General features: G+C 53.0%; 1 protein-coding gene across 1 annotated transcript; it reads right to left on the reverse strand.

The window, feature by feature from the left end:
* Positions 1-1,162: 1,162 nt before the first annotated feature.
* Positions 1,163-7,474, reverse strand: LOC136303951 (zinc finger protein 418-like). The gene is made up of 2 exons (XM_066207636.1): positions 7,274-7,474; positions 1,163-3,040 (listed from the first exon to the last, which is right to left on the reverse strand). The coding sequence occupies exons 1-2, from the start codon at positions 7,437-7,439 to the stop codon at positions 1,452-1,454; spliced, it is 1,755 nt and encodes a 584-aa protein (XP_066063733.1). The 5' UTR covers positions 7,440-7,474; the 3' UTR covers positions 1,163-1,451.
* Positions 7,475-20,815: the final 13,341 nt, after the last annotated feature.

Genomic DNA, 20,815 nt, shown 5'->3' on the forward strand with positions numbered 1-20,815 from the left:
ATGACTCTGATACAGCAGAGTGTGGACTTGGCTAAATGCCAAGCCAACCGGCCAAACGTAGTTAGCTTTTTTTTTTATCTCCTAACTGACTCATTTTCTATTAAACCTGTTTCTGAAAATTTACATAGAAAGTGAACCTTGTTTTTCACAGACTGGGCTCATACTGGGACTGACCGGGCTCATACTGGGAGCAGCCACTGCCGGCACCGGGACACCCCAAAAACACCTCCCGGGGAGCCCCCGATGATCCCCCCGAGGGGCATCTGCTGCTCGGCTTTGGATCCCCGCGAGCTCCAAACATCCCCCCAACAAACCCCAAACCCAGGGACCCCCCGGGATATTTGGGGCGAGCTCCCCCTCCCCGGCCCCTGCGGGATGGGGGCGATGATCCCGGCGGTGCCGCCAGTTCAGGGAGCGCTGGAGCCGCCGCTCCCTCCGCTCGTCTTCTCCTCCCGCTCCTGCCGCCGCTGCGCCTCTTCCTCCCTCCCTCCTCCTCCTCCCCCGGGCCCGGGCCCGGCCTGGGAGGGCGGGGCCAAGGAAAGGGCGGGAACTGGGACGGGAAAGGGGCGGGGTCAAGGGAACGCGCGGTCCTAAAACCGCCCGGTTTCGCCTAAAATCGCCAATTGTGCCGAAAATCCACCGTAAATCCACCAGGTTTAGCTTCAAATCATCCAAATGGGCCAAAAATCTCCGGGAACGGGACCAAGACCGAGACAAGATCAGCACCGGAACCTGCAGCAACACCAAGGCTGAGACCGTCACCGCAACTGAGACCGGCCCCGCACAGGCACCGGCACTGGGACCGACATCGAGACCGAGACCAAAACCGGCACCAGAACTGGTACCGGGACCAAGACTGAGACCACGACCGACACTGCGACCGGCACCGGGAGCGCTTCGGAACCGGCCCCGGGAAGGCTCCAGGACCGCGGCCAGAACCGAGACCGGCAGCGCTCCGGGACAGACCGAGACCGGCACCGGAACCAGCACCGACACTGGCGCTGATCCGAGACCGAGACTGAGACCGAGCCCGAAACCGGGACGGGGATCGGACCCGGAATCGCCGCGATCGCTCCGGGGAGTTTCGGCCGCGCCTCCGGGCGGGACTGGGCGGGACCGAGCTGGGAGACTCGGAGCTTCCCAAGGCTGAAAATGACTCCTTTAGTTTTTCGAATGTGTCTCCCTTAGTATTTTACACAGACCAATCTGATTGGTGACAAAAAGACAAACCTCATCAATCACACTAGTCAGACCAGAGGGACATCAAGAAGAAGTCTCTCCTAGGAAAAGGAATGAAAAACAATGCTACAGTTTTTAGAAAAACACTCCTCTTGGTTACAGAAAATTCCCCGAGAAAAGAATTTCACAAAACCAAAAGATCTCAGGCACGAAAGCAGGGCTACAATCTCTCTTGGCTTTTGCAGTACAAAGAGAGGGAGAAGAGAAAATAATTAAGGTCTAATCAAAAGGATAATCGGCAAGGTGACTTCCCAACACGAAACACAGGGAATGTGGGTCACCGGGGCTCTGCCCAATGTGGCTCCTCCAGTGGGGGCTGGAGCTGGAGCAGAGCTCGAAGCTCTTTCTGCACCGGGGGCACTGGCAGGGCTTTCCTGATGGTGCCTTGGTTGGTATTGGGTCAAGGCTGAGCTTTGTGAGAAGCTCTTCCCACACTGGGGACACTCTTGGGGCCTCTCCCCAGTGTGGATGCGCCGGTGGATGATGAGGTTGGGGTTGTGCCTGAAGCCCTTCCCACAGTCAGGGCAGCGGAAGGGCCTCTCCTCTGTGTGTGTCTGCTGGTGTTCAAGGAGCTTGCTGCTGACCCGAAACCCCTTTCCACACTGGCAACACTTGTAGGGCCTCTCCCCAGTGTGGATTTTTAGGTGCAAGCTCAGGCTGGCTCTGTGGCTGAAGCCCTTCCCACATTCCCCACACTTGTACGGCCTTTCCCCAGTGTGGATGTTCTGGTGCTGGATCAGGTTGATTTTCTGGCTGAAGCTCTTCCCACATTCCCCACACTCGTAGGGCCGTTCCCCGGTGTGGGTCCTTTGGTGGAGGATCAGGTGGGAGCTCCGCCTGAAGCTCATCCCACATTCCCCACACTTGCAGGGCCTTTTCCCAGTGTGGATTCTATGGTGAAAGATCAGCCTGGACCTCAGACTGAAGCTCTTCCCACATTCCCCACACTCATAGGGTCTCTCTCCGGTGTGGATGCTTTGGTGGCTGATCAGACTTGAACTCTGGATGAAACTCTTCCCACATTCCCTACACTCATAGGGCCTCTCCCCAGTGTGGATCTTTTGGTGTAGCCTCAGGTTGGCTCTCTGCCTGAAGCCCTTCCCACATTCCCCACACGTGTACGGCCTTTCCCCAGTGTGGATGTTCTGATGCTCAATCAGGGTGGCTCTCTCTGTGAAGCTCTTCCCACATTCCCCACACTGGTAGGGTCGTTCCCCTGTGTGGAACATCTGGTGGCGGAGTAGGCTGGACCTCTGGCTGAAGCTCATCCCACATTCCCCACACTCGTAGGGCTTCTCCCCAGTGTGGATCCTTTGGTGGAAGTTCAGGTTGGCTCTGCCCCTGAAGCCCTTCCCACACTCCCCACACTTGTACGGCCTTTCCCCAGTGTGGATGTTCTGGTGCTGGATCAGGTTGATTCTCTGGCTGAAGCTCTTCCCACATTCCCCACGCTTGTAGGGCCGTTCACCTGTGTGAATGCTTTGGTGGCAGATCAGGCTGTTGGCCTGGCTGAAGCTCTTCCCACACTCGGAGCACTTGTGGGGCTTCTCCCCATCACGAAGCTGCTCATGGACCACCAGCTCTGAGCTCTGGCTCCATCTCCGGCCGCCTTCCCAGCCCGGCCTGGCTCTTTCCTCCTCACATCCTCGCCAGCTGCGTTTGCAGCCCCTCCTCCTCAGGGACCTCCGGCCCTTTTCCTCTCCGTTGCATTCCTGCCCCGTGGAGCCGCTCAAAACGGCCTCTGCCACGAGCTTCTGCCGCGGGGATTTGTTCTCCCTGCTCTCCATGCTCGGCTCCTTGTCTGGGGGAGGAAGGACAAGGGCAGGATGGGATTTGCCTCCGTGTCACAGGGAAGGGGAAGGAGATCCGCCGTCTGCTCGGTGCCTGCCCTCCCCGGGCTGCGGCGAGTCCCAGGAACCCTTAAAGCTCCCCCCTCTTCTGTCTCCCCACCTACGGATACTGGGAGTGACCGGGCTCATACTGGGACTGACTAGGCTCATACTGGGAGCAGACACTGCCGGCACCGGGACCCCGAACCGCTTTCCCGCCCATCCCGCCCCTCCAGCCCCAGCGGGGTCCCGGCAATTCCAGGGGCTCTGCCGACACCGGGACACCCCAAAAACCCCAAACCCAGGGACCCCCGGGATATTTGGGGCGAGGTCCCCCTCCCCGGCCCCCTGCGGGATGGGGGCGATGATCCCGGCGGTGCCGCCAGTTCAGGGAGCGCTGGAGCCGCCGCTCCCTCCGCTCGTCTTCTCCTCCCGCTCCTGCCGCCGCTGCGCCTCTTCCTCCCTCCCTCCTCCTCCTCCCCCGGGCCCGGGCCCGGCCTGGGAGGGCGGGGCCAAGGAAAGGGCGGGAACTGGGCGGGGAAAGGGGCGGGGTCAGGGACAGGGCGGGAATCGTGAGGGGAAAGAGTCGGGGCGAAGGCGACGCGCCGTCCTAAAACCGCTCGGGTTCGCTTAAAATCACCAAAATGCGCCTAAATTTCTCCAAAAGGGCCTAAAATCCACCCTCACACGGATCAGGTTTGGCCTCAAATCACCCTAAGAGGCCTGCAATCCCCACAAAGTGGCCTAAAATCACCCAAAGGGCACTAAAAGCCACCCTATAGCCACAGGGTTCGGTCTAAAATCAGCCCGTTGGGGATAAAATCATCTAAAGGGGTCTAAAACCAACCAATGTCGTCTAAAATTGCCCAGACTGGTTTAAATCCACACAAAATGGCAAAAAATCCCCTTAAAACTCCTAAAAAGGGCGTAAAATCAACCCTGAAAAGCCCTGGTTTGGCTTAAAATCAATGAAATGTACCTAAAGCCCACCCTAAAACCCACCAGATTTGGCCTAAAATCATCCAAAGGGGCCGAAAATCCACCCTAAACCTGCCCAGTTTGGCCTAAAATTACCCAAACCCGCCTAAAATCTCCGGGCCTGGGACCGAGAGCGGGACCGAGAGCGGCAGCGGAACCAGCCCCGAGACTGGCACCGCCCAGGGACGGGGACTGAGAACGAGATTGGCGCCGGGAGCGCTCCGGGACCAAGAGCGGCACCGGGACCGGCACCGGGACCGGCACCGCCCGGAGACCGGGACTGAGACCGGCAAAAAATGGCTCCAACGGCACCAAAAACGCCCCTGAAGAGACCAAAAATGCCCGAAAAGTGACAGAACATGGCCACAAAATGGCCCCCAAATGACCCCAAACTGACTAGAAACGCCACTGAAATTACAAAATACGGCTGAAAATGACCCAAAGCGTGACCAAAAATGACCCAAGAGTGACAGAAAATTGCCCAAAATGCCGCAGGATGGGGGAGCGCCCGGAGACACAGAATTCCCAAAAAATAAAAAAAATAAATCCCCCCAAAACTGCATACAAAAGGAAAACTATAGAAAAAAACAAACTGAAAAAAGCCTCAAAATAGCTCAAAAATGAAAAAAACCCAGAAAATGCCTGCAAAAATTCCAGTAATATTCCCAAAATTTCCCAGACTACCCAGAATTTCCCAAATCCCCAAAAAAGTCCAAAAATTTCCCTAAACACCAACAAAAATCACCCAGAAGATAAAAGAAAAAAACCAAAAAATCCAAATCCTAAAAATGTCCAGAAATATTTTAAAAACCCCCCAAACTCCCCAAAAATTCTCCAAAATTATCTAAAAATCCCCCAACTCCTCAGATTTCTCAAAATTCCCAACATATTCCCCAAAGCCCGCAAACAGCAACAGAAAACACTCTAAAAATGCAAAAACACCACCCCAAAAGTCCTAAAAATACCTCAAAAATCCCCTCAAAATACACAAGACGTCCCCCAAAATGAAAAAAAATCCCTCCAAAATTCCCAAAAATCCCACGACCCCCTAGAACTGCCAAAATCCTTGAAAATTCACAGAAATTCCTACACTTGCTCTCAATGAAGTTGTGCAGCAGGCAGGACTTGCCCGTGCCGTGCTGCCACTCACCGAGAACTTGAAGAGGATATCTAGGAAAAAGAATTCCCCAAATTCCCAAGTTAGGACCCAAAATTACCCAAAATTCCCACGCTTGGACAGGAAATTCCACAAGTTCCTACGTTTAGACCCAAAATTCCCCAAAATTCCTAACAGAGGCCCCAAAATTCAAAAAAAAAAATCCCAATAGAGCACCCAAAATTGCCCAGTTTGGACCCCAAATTTCCAAGAATTAGCTGTACAGAGCCAAAAATTCAAAAAATTTCCTTTATGGGCCCCAAAACTCCACTATGGAGATGCCAAGACTCCCCCAGACCCCCTTACATCCCATGCAGAGAACCCCAGATCCCCTATAGGGGCCCCCAGGCGCCCCCGGACCCTCTATCGAGCCCCTACATATCCCCTCAGACCCCCCTGGGGACCTCCAGACCCCCCCAGACCCCCCAAATCCCCCACAGGGACCCACAGACACCCCCAGACCTCTCCGGACCCGCTACAGGCTCCCGCTGACCCCTAGAGATCCCCTACAGACCCCCCAACCCACCAAAACGCCACAGAGACCCCCCAAATCCCCCACAGACACCCAGACCCCATTTAGGGACGCCCGGAGCCCCTTTACGGACCCCGCTGGACCCTCTACAGAGCCCCAGACCCCGATAGAGCCCCGAGACCCGCCCAGCCCCCTTTAGGGATCCCCAGACCGCCCCAAAGCCCCTACAGACCGCCCCAAATCTCCTGCAGATCCCCCACCAAATCCTCTAAGGAGACTTCCAGGTCCTCTCAGACCCCTATAGATCCCCTATGGATCCCTTATAGACCCCCATTCCCCCACCGCAGGTCTCGGACACGCCGGAGCCGGCTCGGGGGACCGGGAATAACGATGGCGGCGCCCGGGAGAGCCACCTCTGGGTCGTCTGCGCATGCGCTGGACGGAACGCGCCAGCAGATGGGCGGGGCCCAAGGGGAAAAGGGGCGTGGCCAATGAAGAGCGGGGAACGAATGGAACGAGGCGGGGTCAGAGACAGGGCGGGAACTGGGAGGGGAAAGGGGCGGGGTCCAGGAAACGGCGGGAATTCTGAGGGGGAATGGGCGGGGTCAAGGGAACGCGCGGTCCTAAAAGGGCCCGGTTTGGCTTAAAATCACCCAAAAGACCCTAAAATCTCCGGCACCGAGACCGAGACCAGCACCAGAAACGGCACCAGCACCAAGACCGAGACCGAATCCGGAACCGAGACCGGCACCGCTCCAGGACCGGCACTGTGGGACCGACACCGAAACCGGCACCAGAACTGGTACCGGAACCGAGACTGAGACCGACACCGACACTGGGACCGGCGCCGGGAGCGCTTCGGAACCGGCACCGGCACCAGGACTGCTCCAGGACTGCGGCCAGAACCCAGACGGGGAGCGCTCCGGGATCGAGACCGAGACCGGCACCGGAACCAGCACCGAGACTGGCACCGCTCCGGGACCAAGACTGGGATTGGCACTGGGAGCACTCCGGGACCAAAAACGGCACCGGCACCGCTCCGACACCGAGACTGAGACCAGGACTGAAAGTGGAACCGGCACTGGCACCGAGACTGGCACCGCTCCGGGGTCGAGATCGGCACCGCGACCGGAATCAGCACCGGGAGCGCTCCGGGACCGAGACTGAGACCGAGGCCGAAACAGGGACCGGGATCGGACCCGGAATCGCTCCGGGATCGGCTCCAGGATCGCTCCGGGACCGCCGCGTTCGTTCTGGGGAGTTTTGGCCGCGCCCCCGGGCGGGACTGGGAGGGACGGGGAGGTTGCCCTGGGCCGGGCGGGACCGCCTCGGTTCGCATCGTTCCGAGGCGGCCACCCCGGTCCAGATGATCCCAGTCTCTATGGTTCTGATCCAGATGGTCCAGCCTGTGAAATCCCAGTCCATGTGATCCCAGTCCATGTGATCAAGAACTCTCCAAGTTTGATTTACTATCAAACCACATCCCACCCACCCAGCCCCACACAATCCCGATCCCAACATCCGCCCACAAAAATATCCCCAAACCAACTGTTCCATTTAGAGTTGTAACCCGTTCATTCTTATCCCATCCCCACTCACGTGGACCACCATGATACCCTGAGGTTGCCAGGTTCAGGTGACGACTTCTGGGATGTGATTCTTGAGTACTGGGATATCTAACAGTGGCTTCAGACCACGGCCACTCAGCTGGCTCCTGGCCATGGGAGTGTGGCAGGATACAGAGAAGTATTAATAATGTTAACATGGTTATTTTGTTTTCATGTCACTTGAAGTGTCCCCTCGGAGTTCTCCTGCAATAGCAAAACACAGAAAAATCTGCCACCTAAGGGCAGAACATTAAAACGATGGAATTATCCAGCGGGTATTTATCCGATGTTCTTTTCCTAAGGCATCAGATGCTATCCACGCAACTTTATTCAGAGAAGTTTTCAACACAAGTGGTACTTCTCCCACCGTAGGGAGGTCTACCAAAACAGGGTGTCCCGGGTCATGAACTGGATTTTCGGGATCATTTGGTCCTCTTTGTGAGGAGATTAAGCTCAGAGGATTTGGGCAAAAAGCAGTAATTTTGGGGCACCCATTTACCCCCCATCTTTCATTTTCACTTTGCACAGCTTTATGCAACCGGCCATCCCAGCCTCCCTCTTGTGGTTTCAGAAGTCGTTTTAAAAGACCGTTAGTCCTTTCTACAATTCCGTTAGCTTGAGGGTAATAGGGAGTGTGAAAAGACCATTTTATCCCTTCACCTTTTGCCCATTCCTGTACTACTTTAGCAGTAAAGTGTGACCCATTATCAGATTGAATTTCCTGTGGTTTTGGGAAAGTCCCGAACCATATCTGCAATGCTTTAACAGTGTTTTCCCCTGTAGCCCTTTTAAATGCCTCGGCTTGAACTAATCCAGATGTAAACTCAACCCCCACTAACACAAAATGTTTACCTCCTGATTGCTTAAAGGGACCCATGTAATCTACCTGCCATTCATCCCATAAGCCTTTACCTGTCCTCAAGTGTAGTGGGTCATCCTCTAAAGGATGTCTTTCTAGCCGTTTGCGACGCTGCTCACAGGCTGAAATGCAGGTGTTACACATTTCTCTGGTAACGGGCCAAGCCCGGGCATGAGCTTCCTTGTATAAATCTTTTGTACCTGTGTGTTGTCGTTTTACATGCAGCCATTCTAATAAGTGCTCCCAATCTTCAGTGATTTCATCCTTTTTCAGAGGACTTAATTTTGCTAATTCATCAGCTCTGTTATTCCATTCTCCTGCTGGATTATCATCTGTCTGGTGAGAGGCTACCCACCCTACAGCAAAATTCCCTTGACTTGCAATTTGTAAAATTTCTTGCCACTTTTCTTTCTGCCACACTGGAATTCTGTTAACTTCCCAATCATTCTGTTGCCAGAAAGGCAGCCATTCAGTGCAGCCCTTATATACAGCATAGGAGTCAGTGTAAATACAGACAAGAGAGGTGTTTTGTGCCTCCCTCTGGAAAACACTCCAAACAGCTCTAAGTTCCCCAATTTGGGCACTGCCTTCCCCTTCTGTAATGATCCGCTCTGCAGAAGAAGTGTGCAAAGCTACAGCTCTGTATTTCCACACTTTTCCTTCACGCTTAGCTGAGGCCTCAGTAAACCATGAATGTGCTGTTTGCTCAGGGGAGAAGGGAGGGGCTATTTTAAGAACTGAGGCAGGTTTGTCTTGGCTGCTATTCAGATTCTCTGTGTCTTGTATTGGTAAATTTTTCACAGCGCCTTCAGTAATTGAAAAGATGTTATTATAATGCTCTATTTGTGCATACCATTTCCTTACTGAGGCTCGTTGTGCTACCCCTTCAGGAGGTGGAGTCCCTGTGATCACTATTTTAATGACTTTAAAGGGACCTCTCAACACAATTGGTTGTTTTCTTGTGATTTTTTTACTTCTATGAGAGCTTGGGTAACAACAAATAAGCCTTTCTCCCAAGTTGTATATCTTTTTTCAGCATCTTTAAAGCCACGGGAGTAGAAGCTAACGGGTCTGATTGGGCCTTCAGGACCCCTTTGCCATATATGTACTGACAATCCTGAGGTAGCAAATCCCCATTCTACCTGAAAAGGATCTGCTAGGTGGATAGGGCCTAGGGCCTGATGAGCTGTGGCTTCAAAAATCAACAATTGTAATGCTTCTTCCTGAGAAGGGCTCCAGTCCCATTTTACTCCCTTTCTCAACAAATCATCAAGAGGTCTGGCAATAATTGAAAAATCTGGAATGTGTTTTCTCCAAAATACCAACAGTCCTAGAGCTTGTTGGAGTTCTTTTCTAGATTCGGGCATCTTGATTTGATCTGAAGAAGTTAGGGTGTCTGGTGGGATGCATGTCATACCTCCTTTCCACCAGATGCCTCAAAATTTCACTTCTTGAGAAGGTTTTTGTATTTTTCTGAGGGGATCTGCAAACCAAGGCTTTCTAAGTGGGAAATTATTTTCTGTTGAACATCCTCCACTACTTCTTTTTCTTCCCCTCCCACTAAAATATCATCTATGGATTGGTAAACAGCTACAGTGTCAGGTTTAGATAGTTCTTCTAATTCTTGGGCTAAAGCATGGTGGGCTAAAGTGGGGGAGTGTCGCTACCCTTGGGGTAGACGTGTGAAGGTATATTGCTGTCCCTCCCATGTAAAGGCAAAACGGTCCCTATCTTCTTGTTGTATGGGTATCATGAAAAACATGTCTTTAACATCTATTGTTGCCATAATAGAGTGAGCTTTTTCCTGAATTGATATTATTAATTCAGCTGTATTTGGGACCGCTGCTGTAAGAGGGTCTGTGTTGGCATTAAGCCGTCTGTAATCAACTGTCAGTCTCCACTTTCCATTGGGTTTTTTAACTGGCCAGATTGGTGAGTTAAAAGGGCTGTGAGTGTTAACAATTACTCCTTGATCTTTCAATTCCTGAATGACTGGCTTGATGCCATCTTTAGCACCAGAGGGTAAAGGATATTGTTTCACAGAAGGGATTTTGCTGAACGGTAGGGAAGGAGCTGTTTGTAGCAGCCTGATGTTAAGGCTGGGAGCTCCGAAAGACCAGAGAAAGCCTTCTGAGTCTTCCCATTGTCTCCCAGCAAGTATATCCATCCCTAACAAACTGTCAGGAATGTTTCCGATGACCATTTGGACAGCTATTGGGTTGTCTTCTCCGGGCAGTGTGAGTTTTACTAGAGCCATACTCATAGACTCTGTAGTTCCTAGGGCATTTAAAACACAACATCGTTTTTTGCTGGGAACAAGCCCACACTTTTGGGCGTGTGTGATTTTCAATGCACTGATTTGGGCCCCTGTGTCCACAACAAAAGTTATTAATATTTGTTTGGGGCCAACTATTGCTGTAATCAATATGTCCCCTGTTCTCAGGTCCTTTGTGAGCTTCCTCAAAAACATCCAGTCTCCGTTTCTTCGGTCACTATCAAGAAACGGAGTTTCTAGTTTAAAGGAGGTTGGTGTGTTTCACTTCCCTGAAGCAGGGAGAGAGCATGCTGTGTCTCATTGCTTAAAACCTGTGTTGGGGAATGTTGTGGCTGGTTGCCCAAGGCCTGTGGAAGAGGAGGTGCACTGGGTTGTTGGTTGGATGATTCCCACACAATAGGTTTGGGACAGGGCCAATTGGAAATTATTTTAGCCAATTTATCATACGGCAATTTATCCATCACTTCTCGTGGAACTCCCCTTTTCAGCCCTAGCAACCACAGCTGCTGCCGGCTGGAAATTTGTTTTCCCTTTTCTGGTTTTTCATTAGGAGAAGCAATGTGCCTGACTCCTCTGGGTTTTTCTGGTTTGTCCTCTGAGTACTTCACTGGTCCATATTTTCTACTGTAATTTACTAACTCCTCTGCTACCTCACTCCATGTCCAAAGTTTATAACTGCTGTTAGATTGTGTGCTAGGAGTTGTGAAAGGTGAGGAGTCAGTGGAACCAGTTTGATCTCTTGTATGTCCGAGAAATCTTTCAAGTCTATCTACCGGAGCGATAGATGCTATTGTTTTTTGAAGAAGAATTGCTGTTGGTTTAAGAGACTCTGGCAGACCTCGAATTAAAGGGGTCATAATCTCAGGTTTGACAGGCTGTTGCATTGGCGACTCACAGCCAGAGATTAATTTTCTTTCCTGTATCATTTGCAAGCATGCAGCTTTGTGTATGTTTTCTAGGAGTTGGTCTGAGGTACCGACTATTGCCAGAGGTCGCCCGTCTCTAGGGGGTCAAAAAATGACCCAAAAATTCGCTCCAAAAATCAGGATTTCAGAGCCCCAAAATTCCAAAATATGACCCCAAAATTCTGATTGAAAAATGGGATTTTTGAAGCCCCAAAATTACCCAAATTCACTCCAAAATTCCCACCCAAAATCCCCTAAAATTCCCACTAAAATTGAGATTTTTGGAGGCCCCAAATCCCCAAAAATGACACCAAAATTCCCACTAAAAATTGGAATTTTTAGGAGCCCAAAAATCCCCAAAATTCACCCAAAAATTGGAATTTTTGAAGTCCCAAAACCCCCAAAATTCACCCCAAAATTCCCACTAAAAATTTGGATTTTTAAAGCCCCCAAATCCCCCAAATTCACCCAAAATTCCGACTGAAAATTAGGACTTTTGAAGCCCAAAAATCCCCAAAATTCTCCCCAAAAATCCCAAAAAAACCCCAAACCCCCTCCCAGTACAAACCAGTACAAACCAGTAAATAAAAAACCCCAAACCAGTATAAACCAGTACAAACCAGTACAAACCAGTACAAACCAGTCACCCCAAATCCCTTCCCAGTTCATCTCACTTCATCCCAGTGACCCCTAAACCCCCTCCCAGTACAAACCAGTAAGGAAAACCCCCAAACCAGTACAAACCAGTATAACCCAGTACAAACCAGTACAAACCAGTATAAACCAGTAACTCCCAGTATCCCCCAGCGATGGGCCCTGGCCCTGAGCCACTCCCTGGAGGCTGCCGAGCATCGAGAGATCCCAGTTCAAACCAGTACGGACAGGTGAGGGCACTGGGACAGGGACTGGGGGGCACTGGTTTATACTGGGATGGACTAGGATTGGGTTTGGCGTCACTGGTTTATACTGGGATGGCCTGGGAGTGGGTTTGGGGTCACTGGTTTATACTGGGATGGACTGGGAGTGAGTTTGGGGGTCAATGGTTTATACTGGGATGGACTGGGAGTGGGTTTGGGGTCACTGGTTTATACTGGGATGAACTGGGAGTGGGTTTGGGGGTCACTGGTTTATACTGGGATGGACTGGGAGTGGGTTTGGCGTCACTGGTTTATACTGGGATGGACTGGGAGTGGGTTTGGGGTCACTGGTTTATACTGGGATGGACTGGGAGTAGGTTTGGGGTCACTGGTTTATACTGGGATGAACTGGGAGTGGGTTTGGGGTTACTGGTTTATACTGGTTTAAACTGGTTTCGGGGTTTCTGGGCATGGTGTAACCTTTGCCCCTCCCCCCACAGGTGAACCGGCCACGCCCCTCGTCAGGCCACGCCCCCTTCCCTTATATGGAGCGACAAGGGCGGGACAAACTGGGCGGGGCCTGGGGGTTACTGGGTTGTACTGGGAGGGAGTGGGAGGGGCCAACACGGCTCTGACCCTGCCCACCTCGCCGATATGCAAATTTATGTAAATGAGAGCACAAATAAACGCGAATGACGTCACTGACCACGGGGACTGGGAGTTACTGGTTTGTACTGGGAGGGGCCTGGGCGTGGCTCAGACCCCGCCCACCTCACTGACGCGCCAGCCTTATGTAAATTTATGCAAATGTGAGGCGAAATAAATGCGGGTGACGTCATTTGTACGCCGAGGAGCAAAGCGGCGCCGGGGGAATGATGGGATAAACCGAGGCACAGAGCACCGCAGGGCATGACGGGATACACCGAGGCGCAAAGCGCCGCAGGGCATGACGGGATACACCGAGGCGCAAAGCGGCGCCGGGGGAATGATGGGATACACCGAGGTGTAATTCGGCGCGTGGCATGACGGGATACACCGAGGCGCAAAGCGCCTCAGGGCATGACGGGATACATCGAGGCGCAAAGCGGCGCGGGGTATGACGGGATACATCGAGGCGCAAAGCGCCGCCGCAGGGCATGACGGGATACACCGAGGCGCAAAGCGGCCCCGCGGGGCGTGACGGGATACACCGAGGCGCAAAGCGACACGCCAGGGCATGACGGGATACACCGAGGCGCAAAGCATTGCCGCAGGGCATGACGGGATACACCGAGGCGTAATTCGGCGCGGGGCATGATGGGATACACCGAGGCGCAAAGCGGCGCCGCGGGGCACGACGGGATACACCGAGGCGCAAAGTGGCATCACGGGGAATGATGGGGTACACTGAGGCGCAAAGTGCCTCAGGGCGTGACGGGATACACCGAGGCGCAACGCAGCGCGGGGCGCGATGGGATACACCGAGGCGCAGATCAGCGCCGCGGGGCACGACGGGATACACCGAGGCCCCAAATGACCCCAAAATTGTCCCGAATTTCCCCCCCAAAAAATCCGCCCCAAATTTCCCCAAAAATCCCCAAAATTCCCCTCAAATTTCCCAAAATCTAAAAAAAATCCCAAAATTTCCTCAAAAGTCCCAAAATATCCCCAAATTTTACCAAAATCCCCCCAAAAATTCCCAAAATTTCTTCAAAAATCCCCCAAATTCTTCAAAATTCCCGCAAAAAAGATCCCCCAAAATTGTCCCCAAATCCCCCCAAAATCGACCAAAATTCTCCCGAATTTCCCCCCAAAAACAGCCCACAAAAGTTCCCAAAATTTCCTCAAAAATTCCCCAAATTTTACCAAAATCAAAAAAAATTCCCAAAATTTTGTCAAAAATCCCCCCAAATTCCCCAAAATTCTCAAAATTTTTTCAAAAATTATCCAAATTCTCCCAAATTTCACCAAAATCTAAAAAAAATCCCAAAATTTCTGCAAAAATCACAAAAATCCCCCCAAATTTCCAAAATTTCCCTCCCAAATCACCCAAAATTTCCCCCGATATGACCCAAAATGGTCCAAAAATTCCCAGGATTCCACCATTCCTTCTCCAAATTCCTCCGAATCCCCCGAATTTCCCCCTAAAATTCCCAAATTTTCCCAAAATTCCCCCAAATAACCCTGAAATTTCCAGAAAAAACCCCAAATTTCCCACCAAAAAAATCCCAAATTTTTTCCCAAATTCCTCCCAAAATCCCCCAAAATTTCCCCCCAAATCCCCTGAATTTTCCCAAAATCCCCAAAATTCCCCCAATTTTTTCCAAATTACCCAAAATTTCCCCCAAATTCTCCCAAATTTCCCAAAAAATTCCCCCAAATTTACCCCAAAATGACCCCAAATCCTCAAAATTCTCCCAAAATTCCTTCAAAACTCCCCAAAATTCCCCCAAATTTTCCCAAAATCCAGCAAATTCTCTCCCCACAGAGCGCCCACTGGTGGCCCTCGAGGTTGGAAAGTTTTGGGGGAAGAAACCCGAAATTTGGGGTGAAAATTTGAGAATTTGGGGGAAATTTGGGATTTTTGGGGTCGTTTTTGGGGGAATTCGGGGGGGGAAATGCAGGATTTGGGAAATCTGGGAGAATTTTGGGGAAATTTTGGGAGATTTGGGGTGAAAATTGGGAATTTGGGGATTTTGGGGGGAATTTTTAGGGGATTTTTCCGGAAAATCGGGAAAATTTTGGGATTTTTTGATGGTTTGGGGTCGTTTTTAGGGGGATTTTTGGGGAAAATTTGGGGGAAAAGCCCCAAAATTTGGGAAAATTGGGAAAAAAATTGGGAACATTTGGGGGGATTTGAAAGATTTGGGAATTTTTGTGGAAAATTTTGGGGAATTTTGGGGGAATTTTTTGAGGATTCTGTGGGAAACTTTCGGAATATTAAAAAAAATTGGGAAAAATTGAGAAAAATTGGGAAAAAATTGGGAAAAATCGGGAAAAATTGGGAAAAAAATTGGGAAAAATGGGGAAAAATTGGGAAATTTTGGGAATTCTGGGGGAAAATTTTGGAAATTTTTTCGAGGAAAAAAATTGGAATTTTTGGGGGGGGGAAATTTGGTGTTTTTGGGAAATTTGGGGATTTTTGTGGGAATTTTGAGGGATCCCCCCTCTGCCCCATAGATCCCGAATCCCAAACCCCGCCCCACAGATCCCATCCCCGCCCCACAGATGGCTCCTGCCCCACAGATTGTCCCGCCCCCGTCTCTGTCCCACAGGAGCCGCTGGAGCCGCCCCACAGGATCCGGCGCCCCCCGAGTGACCTCCTGAGCAACCCCTGCCACGGTGAGCCCCACGGCTGAGCCCTGACCCACGGATCTGTGACCCACGGCTGAGCCCTGACCCACAGAGCCCTGACCCACAGATCTGTGACCCACGGCTGAGCCCTGACCCACAGAGCCCTGACCGACGGATCTGTGACCCACGGCTGAGCCCTGACCCACAGAGCCCTGACCCACAGAGCCCTGACCCACGGATCTGTGACCCACGGCTGAGCCCTGACCCACAGAGCCCTGACCCACGGATCCCTGACCCACGGATCTGTGACCCACGGCTGAGCCCTGACCCACGGATCTGTGACCCACGGCTGAGCCCTGACCCACAGAGCCCGGACCCACAGAGCCCTGCCCCACAGATCCCTGCCTTGCCAGGGGCCGGGGCTCAGGCCTTGGCCTTTTGGATTCATGGAACACATCCAGGTTTGCTCAGCACCAGAGACACCTTTGCCTTGTCTGTCCCCACCTGTCATCAGTGCCTGCAGTGATGGAACCTGGGGACACTTTCTCCATTGGGTCTCTCTGTGTGTCCCATTAAAACTGCAAAAAACTTCAGTGTTTTAATTTACCTTTGAGCTCTTGAGAAGTTTTTGGAACACTCTTTCAGGGACAGAGTTGAATGGAAACACCAAATCCACGGGAGGGTCATTCAAGCCCTTGTGCTGTTTCTGTGCTGCTGAGCTGGGCCGGGCTCCTGGCACAGAGGCAGCTCCTGGCAACAAAGGAAACTTTTAGAAAGACATTTCTCCTGAGGAGAAATCCTCCTTCAGATGGGTCACCTGTATTATTTGAAATGTAGACTCAGAGTGAAAGTTTACAGTGGCATAACAACCTTTTCTGTTCCTTTCTCATTAATTGTTAACCCTCTCCTTTTTGTTTGTTATGGTTAATTTTGCTTTTAACAGTAGAGAACATCATTCTTACATGGAATATTAGGTTTTGCACTTAGGCTAATTGATATCTACGCCTGTAGAACCCATACCTATGGAATATTAAGTTTTAAATACAATACGTATGTTTCATGAGCAGAAAACCACGTTGAACTAAACAAGTGCCCCCCAGCCCCTCCAGGATCCCCAACTGTTCCCTCAGCGCCCATTCGCCCGCCCCCAAAGCGTCCCCGGATCCCTTGAACGCTCCGACCCCACAGATTCCCCTTAGAGCGACTTCAGGGAATTCATCTCCAATCATCCCCCCTGGCCTCGGAGCCCCTCGGAACACGGTTCTGCGCCTAAAAACTCCTGCCCCGCCCCGCGCCCTAGAGAGCTCGGTTACAGCTCCCCAAGCTCCCCGCAAGTGCTCCCGAGCCGTACACGTTCCCCCCGAGGACCTCAAATCGCGGCTCGGACACAAAAGTGTCCCCAAAGCGCCTTCCCGGAGCCCCAGACGCCCCGTTCGAGCCACTTCCGGGACTACAGCTCCCAGCATGCTCCGCGGCGCACTCGGAGCGCTACTCCAGCCGTGACTCCATCTCCCATCATGCCCCGCGCCCCGCCGACAGCCATTGGAGCTGCGCCTCCACCTCCCGTGATGCTCCGCGGCGCCGTTCAACCCTGTTCTACCCGCGCCTACAACTCCCATCATCCCCCGCGCCCCAGAGAGTCCCCTCAGAGCCCCCCAGGTGCCCGCCCGGACCCCGAAGGGCCCCGGATTCCCCTCCCTGACCTCCAAGTGCCCCCCTGGACCCCGAATTGTCCGACAGAATCCCTAAGTGCCCCTCCAAGTGTCCACCCGCTTCCCAAATGTGTCCTCCAGACCCTCAAGTTCTCTCCAAATTCCCTGCCCCAAATGTCCCCCAGAAATGTCTCCATGAACCCCAAAGTTGCCCCTTTTACCCTGTCTGAGAAAATGCTAAAGAAGATGACAAAAGGACTAAAAATAGAGAAAATCAGCATGAAGAAGAAGAAATCAATCGCCAGTAGTGGTCAAGCAATTCATGAAGGGAAGTGTGTTACTTAGAACCAATGACCAATAACTTTCTTCGTTGCTAAAAATATATTGATTTTTTAATGTCAATATAAAAATTAGCTAATAAAATATAGAAAAATGTTATTATAAAACTGAAAAATAAATTTCTAATTTTATTATTTACATAAGTTTGTTTTTATTAAAAAATGCTGAATTTTCTTTTATGTTTTGGGAGCGCAGTCCAAGGTGGGTGATGTCACACGTGGTGAGGTTGGGTGAGAAGCAGGTTGTCCAAACAGGGTCAGCCTGCAAGGGGCTCATTCTTCGCTGTGCTCAGAACTCCTAAGGAGACATTCAGCACCAAGATCACCTAAAGAACGCTTCAGTCAACTCTTCAATGAAATGAAAAATAAAAAAAATACTCCTGCAATTAAAAAACCAAAAATCACGAGGTGCGCTTTGACATCTTCCTCCTTAAGAGAATTCCGAACTGATTCCAAGCAGCTGCACAAGCCATGGAGACTTGAAGACAACTGAAGGAAGACAAAGAGCTCCGCAGGGATTTCGGTGGTTTTTTATCCGGTGGATTTGGGGCTGAGTCCAGGAGCCCCGAGGAACAGACCCCTGAGGAACACCACTGGTGACCGGCTGCCAGCTGGATGCAGCGCCATTCCCCACCACCCTCTGCCTTTGCCTCCCCAGCAAAGAGTGCTCCTGTCCAAGCCGTGGGCCGCCAGCTTTTCCAGGAGTGTGCTGTGGGAGACAGTGTCAAAGGCCTTGCTGAAGTCCCAACAGACAACATCCAAACCCTCTCCCACATCCACCACGCAGGTCACCTGTTCATAGAAGAGGCAGGTTGGTCAAACAACACCTGCCCCTCCTAAACCCGTGCTGGCTGGCTCTGATCCCCGGGCCGTCCTGTAGGTGCTGCATGATGACACTCAATATAAACTGCTCCGTGACCTTACCGGGTACTGAGGTCAGGCTAACTGGCCTCTAATTACCAGTTCCTCCTTCCCACCCTTTGTGTGAATGGCTGTCACACTGGCCAGTTTCCGGTCCTCCGGATCCTCACCAGTGAGCCAGGACTGTTGGTAAATGATGGAGAGCGGCTTCACAAGCTCATCTGCCAGCTCCCTCATCACCCTGTGGTGGATCCCACTTGGGCCCACAGATCTGTGAACATCCATTTGGCTCAGCAGTTCTCTGGCTGCCTCCTCCTGGATAACAGGGGCACCATTCTATTCCCTGACACCATCTACCAGCCCAGGAGGGCAGCTGTCCTGAGGACAAGCCATATTCCCACTAAAGACTGAGGCAAAGAAGGCGTTAAGCACTTCTGCCATCGCCTCATCTGCACTTCCTAAGTTCCCTCCCACATCCAGCAGAGAACAAAGGTCGGTTTTCAGCCTTCCTTTTGCCGTTAATATATTTGTAAAACCATTTTTTATTTTCCTTCACAAACTTGCTGCCGTTGGTAGGACATTTAGTGACAGAAGCTGCAGCTGGTTCTCCAGGAAGGGTTCTTGGAAAGAGCAGACAGGACTGTGGAGAAGATTCTGGGACAGCTGAAACAGCTTTTAAAAAATGAAACAAAAATGGAAAGAACCAATCCAAGATGGTTTTCTCTATTTATTTCTATGCTCCCCTTTTCCATTTTGCACTACTTCTCCATCCCATTAACTACAAATGGATCTCACCTCTAAGATCCATGACTTGGCAAGTTTTGGACGCTGTGAAATACCATGAGCTACACACAATTTGCCTACCCCCGTTTCTCTTGGAAAGCAATGCTGGAGACGCAAGTGCAGTGCTTGGGCCAGGTACGAATTCTGCATTCAAGGAATGTTCTCTGACAGTGTGTGACCCTCAGCAGGGACAATGCACAGCAGCAGCCAAGGGGATTGCTCTGCCACAGTGCAGGAGTCAAGGCTCTGGGTCTTGGCTCAACGGGGCAAAGTTCCCGTGTTTGGAAGGCTCAGGGGCTGCCCCCGGGGCGTGCGGGGCTCGGCGTGGCGCTGAGCGGGCAACGGACAAACGGCCCCGGGGAAAAACGGCCCCGGGGCTTCAGTTGCAGCGGCAGCAGCGGCAGCAGCGGCAGCAGCGGCAGCAGCGGCAGCAGCGGCAGCAGCGGCAGCAGCGGCAGCAGCGGCAGCAGCAAAAAAAAAAAGCTCCTCTTGCGACTCCCTCCTGCTTCTCCTCTCCCTCTCCTGCAGTCCCACACCCGCTCCCAGTCTCCCTGTCCCGGTGTCCCCCTCCTCTCCCAGTGTCCCTCTCCCCTGCAGGGCCGGGCCATGCCCCCGGCCCGCCCCCGGCCCCGGGCGGGGCTGCCCCGTCCCCGCCCCCGGGCCTCCCACCGCGCTCTCGCCTCCGCCCGCCTCTGGCTGTCCTGGCGATGGCGGTGCTGGGCGGGGATCGGTGCCTGGGCCAGGGACAGTATCGCCGCGCTTTGCCTCCGCCTGTTCCGAGCCCGGCCCCGGCCCCTCCCGGGCCCCGCTAAGGACACACGCGGCGCGGCCGCTCCCGCCGCCTGCGCTGCGCCTTCCCCGGCCCGAGCTCCGCCGCTGGCCAGCGCGGCCGCCGGCCCCGAGCCGCCAGTGTCGCCTTCCCAGGAGCGAACGCCTGGGGATGCCCGGCCTGGGGTGGTTGAGGGGCGCTCAGGGGCCGTTCCTGGCCCCAGGCCGAGCGCTGACAGCCGCGTCTCTCCGGCAGGGAAGGCGCAGCGGGGCCTCCAGGAGCAGTACCGGCTGGGTTCGCTGCTGGGGCGCGGCGGCTTCGGAACTGTCTTCGCGGCGACGCGGCTTTCGGATGGCGCCCCGGTGAGCGGCGGGCGCAGGAGGAGGGGGTGCAGGAGGAGGAGGAGAAGGGCGGAGGAGGAGGAAGAGGATGGGGCTGGGCAGGGCGGGCGGTGAGCTCAGCCCGCTGCTCCCCTTGCCTTGCAGGTGGCCATCAAAAGGGTGCCACGGAACCGCGTCCGGCACTCGGGAGAGCTGGTGAGTGAGCGGGGGCCAGCGGGAGAAGCCGGGGCGTGCCGGGCGGGGACGAGCCGAGGCCCGGCAGGGTGGAATCCGCCAGGACGCCTCGAGGGAGAGCGGGCGTGCGGCCACTGGAGGGTGCAGAACATCCCGGGCAGGGTGAGCGCTTCCCCACCCCTGGCAGGGCCTCAGCCCCACTGACGGCATCGTGGTCCTCCCACAGCCCAACGGCACCAGCGCACCGCTGGAGATCGTGCTGCTGGACAGGGTCTCCACTGGCTTCCCTGGTGTGGTCCAGCTGCTGGAGTGGGTGGAGTTCTCCAATGACATCGTGATGGTGCTGGAGCGCCCGGAGCGGTGTCAGGACCTCCAGCATTTCATTCGGGCACGGAGGTTCCTGTCCGAGGAGGTGGCGCGGGAGCTGTTCCGCCAGGTCCTGGAAGC

This window comes from Chamaea fasciata, unplaced genomic scaffold (assembly GCF_029207755.1).
Source record: "Chamaea fasciata isolate MVZ Bird 193981 ecotype frontalis unplaced genomic scaffold, bChaFas1.0.hap1 SCAF_44, whole genome shotgun sequence".
Taxonomy (NCBI): domain Eukaryota; kingdom Metazoa; phylum Chordata; class Aves; order Passeriformes; family Sylviidae; genus Chamaea; species Chamaea fasciata.